The sequence below is a fragment of the Homalodisca vitripennis genome, chromosome X, assembly GCF_021130785.1.
Source record: "Homalodisca vitripennis isolate AUS2020 chromosome X, UT_GWSS_2.1, whole genome shotgun sequence".
In the NCBI taxonomy this organism is placed as follows: Eukaryota; Metazoa; Arthropoda; class Insecta; order Hemiptera; family Cicadellidae; genus Homalodisca; species Homalodisca vitripennis.
The window spans coordinates 89418017-89426875 of record NC_060215.1 but is presented as its reverse complement, the minus strand read 5'-3'; the positions used below and the strand labels follow the sequence as shown (position 1 = coordinate 89426875).

Genomic DNA, 8859 nt, shown 5'->3' with positions numbered 1-8859 from the left:
AGAATGACCTAAAAGTTGCACCAAATTACTCGTATATAGATATATACTATCAACAAAAAAATATAAAGATGTAGTTTTAAGTAATTTAAAATTAAAAAAAAAATAATGTTTTAATGGATTACATAAAAAAAAATTTAATTTTTTAATTTTTTTTTCGTAAATAACTAAAAAAGGAAAAATAATTTTAGTGTAGAAAGCTATGTTATTATATTGTACATTTATAAAGGAACAACCATACAAAATTTTGTGTTATTTCTCTCATAAATAAATTTTTTATGACACATTTTGTATAAATACGCATAATTGTACTTCGCAACAAGTGATAAAGCAACTGACTCTTAACTGCAAGAAACTTAAAATAAATATTCACATTACGGATGTACCGGTAAACAGATGATTGTAGGATCCATAAGCAGTTTCAATACAGTTAAAAACACTATTTACCAAGAAATATTTACACAATTTTATTTGAAATTTATTTACACTTTTTCTATTTACAAATATGCTACTTACAATTTCACTCCCGTGAGATCGCAAATTGTCAGTCATTGTAACTACTACACACAATAGCTAAGCAGGTAACACTACTAATATTTACAACCACAAAATAAAATAATGAAGAAGAATCCAGCATACAATGGTACGATTGCACTAAAGCATAAAGAATTAACAACAATAGATCGAGTCACCTGATAATGTCACGTGACAATTACGAAATAAAAATGCATAGACCTCCAAAATAAAAATTATATTCATATTAAATATCTACAAATATACCAGGGAATAAAATAACATAAAACTTTAATCATTTGATGTCGTATTTTTTAAAGAAAATTACGAATATCAAGGCGGCAATATATTGCCGCCTGGCACTTTTCAGACACGATCTATGGCGGCAATATATTGCCGCCTGGCCCGGAAAGGGTTAAGTAGGCATTTAAAGTTTATTTCATACTTATTATTTTATCACAGTTATTACTGTATGAAATGAAATTGAGGTTAAGCCCCCGTAAATTACCTAAGAATATAAATTGGTTTTTTTTTATTCTCAGGGACTACAAACCATTGCAAATGTATGTTACATCGTATTATATTGATGAATAGTAGACAAATTATTAAGTTTCATACAAGTTTTCTCAATAGAATTACTGACATCCATTTCGTAAAAACAATTTTTATACTTAACTAATCAATAATTTTACTAGTCAATCTCATATATTTTCACATGAAATTCAACAAAAATAATTTCAATCAGATAATTGTGTTTGAAACACTCCATATTTCCATTAGTTGATTAGGGTACAGAAAGGATTTGAACTTGTGCCAACTCTAACTTAGATCCAAAGTCCGATTTAAACTATTCGGCCATTGGCACTTCCACAGATGTTCATATTCAGATGACAGGTTTTGTTTGAGGGTAAAAAACGCTTGCAACATTTACTTATATTCAACTAAAGGGAATCCAAAAAAAAATTATATTCTAAAAGTACACATGCTCTGCTGTCACTGTAACTTAACACCATGCCATGATAAAAATGTCAGCAATTGTTTTAAATGAGAAACTATTGGAATTACAGGTATTCAGGAAGGACAAACTCAAATATCTATATTTATCTATTACTACTCCAATAAATCAAATAATATAAAAGAACTAATGGCTGATTGCAAGACTAGCTGGTCTGTTACTTACATGATTGGTAGAGGGATCTTGCACTCAAGGGTAGATGTTGTGTACAACAAATATCAATATGCAAGAAAAAAAGGTCCTAATTGAGCCTTGAGGCACTTCTGAACTGGGAATGAAAGTCACCAATTCATACCTAAATGTTCTTTTCAAATGGTAGGATTTGATTCATCATATGAGATTAGGAGAAAACCCTAAAGCTGAAAGCTTCCTCAAAATATGTGGTGTGGGAGCTTGTCAAATATCTTTGGAAGTAGAGGTAGACAGTAACAACCTATCCACATTGCTCAACTGCAGGACCAGCAACTTCTAAAATTAAAGAGAAATTGGTAGTCGTTGAACAACCTTTCATCATTCCATGCTAATGTGGATAGATAAGACGGCAAACTCTTAAAAAAAAAGCATATAACCTTTTAAAACAATTTTGGTACAATTCCTAACAGAAATCAGTCTAAAATTAGAGAGTTTTGGAGTCCTTTTTTGAAAATGATATGACTAAAATAGTCTTTCAAATGGAAAAAAATTTCGCATCAATAAACTCATCTAAATAATGATACAAGCAAAAACGAAAAGTTCAGTGTTCTTTGATAAGAAATGTAGTTTAACCTTTTGAGTGCCAAGAGCCGATGAAATCAGCCCGTGGGTATTTCCGAAAAGATACGAGGGACAATTTAACCAGCTTTTCGAATATTTATTATTCGGTTACTACATGTTGACATATAGCATTTTAATACATAATAATAAGTCTTCTTTTATACATAATAAATCAAATAAACATAGATTATCCATCCTGATTTGATTTTTTACAGCCGGTAAGAGCAATTTGCCAAACATGACACAACTTTTATGCGAGTACAGATTTTCAATATTTTGCAATATATTGCTAAATATTAACCCACTAGCCTAGACTCATGACCACTACTCATGCAGTTGTTATATGGAACCAGACTTGGACTCACATCCTCAGTGCAATTTTAGATCTGTGGTGTACTATTTGAAAATACAGTAAACTTCTGTTAGTCGTTGCATGGTAAAGGGTTGAGGAAGCCGAAGTATAAAATATGCCAGATTACTAGATATATATCAGAGAAATAATGTAGATATAATAAACAAATAATCACAGTAAAACACATTTTTACTATTCAAATATAACCTTCAGGTATTGATCTTTATATATGGATCAATAAGAACTATTTTTTTAAACTGTCTGTTTACAGTGTCTACGCATCACAATTGTGCACAAACCTGTGCTGAGCACATTAACTGTGAAATTGACCTACCATTACTAGACTCAATTAAATTGATACGAAAGACGATAGTGCAACTGGTTACACAGCCTGACAGCCGACAGCTATGGGCAGTCACGTGAATCAAGTCTAATCTATTCACCTGAAGTCGATCAAATATGACACCTAACCTCTTCTTCACACCTGCCTAAACGCTGTGTCCACCACATATGGAAAACAACATCATTACTTATTAAATTATTGATTTTTTGCACTGTACGGGAAAACTTTACTTTTTCCGAAAGGTGTGCTAGATTACCAGACATCCCGAATCAGAATGCCAGATTAATGGAATTGTACTGTAGTTCCAATTTATACTAGCAGATTGCTTGCCAATAAAATACACTTTCTGCAGACATTTTGAATTTTTTTACAATCATACCTACTGTAGGAAAAATACTGTATCTTTAAGTTGTTGTAATTGATTACCAGGGTTTATTTATGTTGCTAATTGCATTTTGTCACGCCTAACATTACAGCCTGCTCTGATCACAATAAATTTCTAATTTCATTTTTACAAATGGTATTTTGTTACTTACGAATATATTTGCTGTATGTATTTTTTTTAACAATTTTATACGGTTTCAAATGTGAACAATTTGACAAGCTGAGTGAGTAAAACACTACACTGGTGAGTGGTACTTAAAATTTTGATTACTTTTTTTAATTTTAGAGTTCTTCTATTTCTAATAGTTCATTTTTAATTAACAGCAGCTGCTCAGTAACAATATATAAATGATTATCTGTTTAAAAATAATTTTGCTGTTAAAAATTAAATTTATGAAACCGAAACAAAAATGTTTCATGATTAGTATTAATGTTTTATACATATAAAAAGATTAAACTTCGAAGCAAAATGTTGCCTGATTACTTTCAAACATAACAGTAAAAAAATAATAGCAACAACTTAATTAAATGGTCATACAATTAAAAGGAGACGTTTACATTTTCCTTCACTCTAATTGCTAGTTTTGGTCCACGCATCATCAGACAAACCAACAAGGCCAATGGGTTCACACACTTAAATATTACACCAAAACTTTAATACTCTTAAAATATGAGAAAACAAGACACTATGGTTCTAATCAAGTGAAAAATATGGTAATATTACATAACATATGATGGTGTGTAACATATACAAGGTGTAAACATCGGAAGGTACTAGATTATAACATAATATATTATGTTTTTTCACACAAGATTGATAAGTTACACAGACAACCACAAGTGATGTTATAGTATTTAAATTTCAAATGAAAACTGCAGTTCAGTTAGAGGAAAGAACACAGGATGAAAGAACACTCAACATAAATTGTGTATTTACATGTTTATGATACTGTTGGTAGCTATACACACAAGAGTATAAGTCACTCGGCATGCCAATGTTTATGCGGTTTATCTTCTTAGAGTACAACACAATAATTCTAATTATAGACTCAACAACAAATAAATAAAACCAGTTAGATATGACAAATTATTAACAAGAAATAGCTAACAATATAAAATAAAACTCTGTTATTCATACTGTATAAGATCTAAAATAATAATACTTGAAAGATTTAGATTATTTGTGCAAACCGTAATAAAGTTAAGTTTTTCCAACAATAATCACATACAATAAATTATATTTATATAATCAAGGCAAGCAATTTTAGTAAAACAATAATAATAATGGTGTTCACAACTCATGTTCACAATAAAACGTGGTTTGAGTATTCAGATAAAATATAACTAGGGGAAAACAATAAAAAAGAAATATTTGATATTTAAAAGCAGATCATTGAGTTGGAGAGAAGGAGGCAGGGATAAGAATACGAGAATGCATTTCCCTGATGAGTGGAACCGTGTAGGCGACGCACTCGTCCCAGCCTGGAGATCTCCACGCGGACTCTCGTGTTTCTTTACGTGCCTGTAGACTAGAGTAGCCTGCAACACCACCATAATAACAGAGAGAGGTAAGACAAGTTTCAGCAAAACAGCTCCATTTACTGTAATACATTCTATAGCTAATGAAGAAAACCAGCTCAAAGAATGACACAAAATAGTCTAGGTCTAGAAAGATGTGACTGAAACGGGGATAAGCAAATTCTGGTGCTGTTGAATAACTTTTTAGTACAAAAACAACCAAGACTGAAATTCATTGCTATTTGAAACTATTCTTATCTATCGCATTACCTACAGAATTAATAATTCACAATAAGAACTTGCTGTACTATCAGTTTATCTATTCAGTATTAAAATGCGTGCCAGAGAGAAAATTCAGCTGTGAAGGTATTCGTTCAGATGGAACATGGGTCTGCTGGGGTATCCGTGGTATAGGAACGATAACACGCGAGCAAGGTTCAGGGGTGGCAGGGATGATGTCTGAATCATAGTCTAAATAAAGCGGCTCGGGCGAAGCGATTACAACATCCGGGCCATTGTCTACACTAAACCCGCCAATATGTACGTCTGCGTCTTGACCTCAAAGTCGTTTGCTTCATTCGCGCACCGGCGTGGACATAAGCGCACTATATCTTCATTGTCACTGTCTAGGCTACAACTCTTGCTAACACTCTAATAAATATCGATCAAGTTCAGACGATGGTAAGTTTTCCATTTCGTTCAGCACATATTATGACACGCAAATTATACCATAAAATGTGATACTAGTTACTATTATAATAACAGCTGAGGAAAACAACCAATCAGAAGCGCTAAAAATCAGAGAGTAAATTCATATGAATGATTTTTCAACTTCTACATACAACTGCGATCTGTAGGATATTTATAAAACTTTTGAAAATTCTGAACGTAAACCGTTTTTAAACACTCTTAGTTGACAAGTGAAGACGATCGCCCAATCTATCAGACATTAATAGAACTATTTGGAGGGAAACTTAAAAGCAGCGACCTGAGCTCTTCATCGTTAGGCCCGGCCACTGCGTGACGAGCACAGCTCATCAGTGATGAAAAAAAAATTAAAAATTCTTTATTTATACAGGCAAAGTTATCCGCAATGGGTTAACAAAAAGTATTTTTAAAATCATTTTTAAAGGCTTGATGAAAAGAGAGCAAAGATATAAAAATAAAACTTCTATCAGGTTCACCCTGCTATACACTGATGCACCAGTTTTACTGTTTTGAAGAGACGGGTGGTTGGTAAGACGATGTGGAGCCATAGGCTTCCTAAAATGGTTTTTGAAAACCACAGCCACTTCTACTGTCATATGATGTGAATCATTGGTCACTGGAAAAATTCCAGGGAGGTAAATCCTGTCTTGTCCTGTTTGTGCTGTTTAATAACATCTGCCATATTAGTTCCTGTTATATTTACTATACTATTTGTTATAATATACTGTTTAGCCTCAATATATTTTACAAAATCAACTATCATGACAGCTAGCTTCCTTTTCCCTTTTTAGTTCAGAGGCATTCAGTGATGTGAAAAGTGATGTTTTTCGAAACAATCAGTCAATCAAGTAAACATTATTCATTCTCAAGACAAGTTCTCTTATACAGTTGTTTGCCAATGATATGTCATAATGAATTCTATTGGTAGGGTGCAGATCAAATTGAGGAGGAAATTAGTTGTCATGCAAACTGGACATGTTTCATTGAAGCCCATAAGTTTAATTTCCAATTTGCTGGTTTGTGTAGATGGTTTGTAGAGAATTTTTCAACGTGTCATTGGTTCCTGCTATTAAAATAATAGGTTTATGTTTTGACCTTGTTGCCTTACCATAGATATCTGCCCCCGAGCATCCGCATACATCTGCCAATAATTTCAGGAAGGCCCTTTCCTTGGCTGTCCGCAGAAAGTTCAACTTTGACTTGTTTTAATTGAGGACATTCGAATTGCTCATGTTTAATTTCGTTCCAAATTTTACGATGATTTTTTCAAGGTAAACTTATTGTCCCTTCTTTAGTTTGGTTTTCTAGATTTTTGCTTGATAGTACCTCGAAACTATTTGTGAGGGCAAGTTCTGAACCATTATTCTTAATTGAACCTTTTCTGCTGATTTTCTTTGGAGTTTTTGTTTTGTTCGTTTCTTCTTTATCTTGAATAAAGTGTTGTTGCACAGATTTTCTTGTAGATTTACTGAACTCTACCTGTGTTTGAATTGTTTGAGACTCAGACCGATGAAACATCATGCCAGAAATCATCTCAGATTCCAGCAATTGAAAATTGTGCCATAAAAAAGCCAACTAGGCTCTATTTGTTAACAATTGAATGCTTGATTTTGCAAGAAATTACACTACCATCTTCTCCCAATGAGTTTAGGATATATTATATTTTATCATTTGCAGAAATATGTCATTAAAATTGTCATGTAGATACCACAATGAACCGAATTGGATTGTTGAAGAAATGTCACAATCTGAAAATTCATTTCTGTATCTTTATTCAACAGTCCCCACACTTGCTCAGCAATTTTTTAAAATGAGTCAAATTGTAAGTTCCACATGAATCAAAATACAAGACTTTGGATAAACTTTTTATGAACAATAACAGACTCTAGTGTGTGCCTTCTATTTTATATCAATTATGTGTATCTTCAGGATCTTATTTTTCTTGAAGTTGCAAGACATAAACAGGGAAGAAGATATGAGTTCTGCCTGAAAAGTCCAACAGGGTGACAATATGCTCTATATCATACAGGCATTTTATTGCCACTGTCACCACTGGATTCATAAGCAACACACTTTATGAGAGCATAAAACAGAAGATGTCAGACTATCATAGTACAGTTGGATAGTATAATCTGTGACCCATTTATTTTCTAATAATGCCTGTCTAGTAAGAATATTATTATTACTATTATGCTTCTGTATTTCATACGTTTTTCTATTGTCATCCAGGTTTAATAATACTTCTGTTTGCACAGATGAAAATGAAATGTTTTTTACACAGAGATCTTTCACCAGACAGTGATATAGAGTGAAAATTGGAGATTTCTTGTTTTCCAGGAGAGTGTTTTTATGACTTGATAGAGTTTTTATTAATATTAAAATAAGATATTTTACTTTTATATTTTGCTGAGTTTTTCCATATTTTTCAATTTCACAAAGAGTTTTTTTTATAGATGTCTTTATGTTTATTTGCAACAGACTCTACTGAATATTTTATCTTATTTTCATTATTGTGGTAGATATCACTTTTATTAATCAGTGACGTCTCATAATTGAATAAAACATGACAAAACTTGGTAATGTTCTTTCGTTTCTTATGGTTAATATCAGTTATTCTTTCAGGCCAAAAGGGTTATCCCTTTACTTTAGCAAATACCAAGTCACTGATTTTAAAATTACTATTTTCCTGGGATTTAACCATTTTATTTACTATATGGGTAATTGTTTTGTTTCTAAATATATTTTAGTATTAGAAAAGCAAATAATCAAAATATTTAAACACATTTTTTACACTGATTATTATTAAGCTAGCCAGTATAAATACAGGGTGATTCACGAAGTTCTCCCCCCACTTCTACAGCACATTGTACTAGTAAAAATAATGAAAAAATGTTATATAAACATAGGTCGAAAACGCTTCGTTAGCGGAGTTACAGCTAGCGAAAGATTTTGCCTGAATTCCTGGGTAAAGAGTAAAATAAAGCCATACTGAACTTTTGGAAAGGTTAATTAAGTAAGAAATATCGTGGGATTCTTATGTATTTTTACCTGATAAAGCTAATAAAATAGGTTTCAGAACTGTACTGTAGTAGTTTTTGAGGGATTCAGGGTTAAATGCAAAAAATTGGGGCACGAAACAATGTTTTTTTAAGTTTGATGTACAATAACTTTGTTAAATTGGTAATAAATACATAAAATCAACAAACATTAATTGTAGAGAATTTAATTCTGAGAAAATTTATATAATCAAAGTCTAAAATAAAACAGAAATAAGTA

General features: G+C 31.9%; 1 protein-coding gene across 1 annotated transcript in view; it reads right to left on the bottom strand.

Moving 5' to 3' along the window:
• Positions 1–4282: 4282 nt before the first annotated feature.
• LOC124369324 (protein NipSnap) overlaps positions 4283–8859 on the bottom strand; it is a 39227-nt gene continuing 34650 nt past the window's right edge. The window contains exon 5 of the mRNA XM_046827276.1: positions 4283–4896. Coding sequence (XP_046683232.1) covers positions 4748–4896 — 149 coding nt within the window. The 3' untranslated portion in view covers positions 4283–4747. The remainder of the gene's footprint in view (positions 4897–8859) is intronic.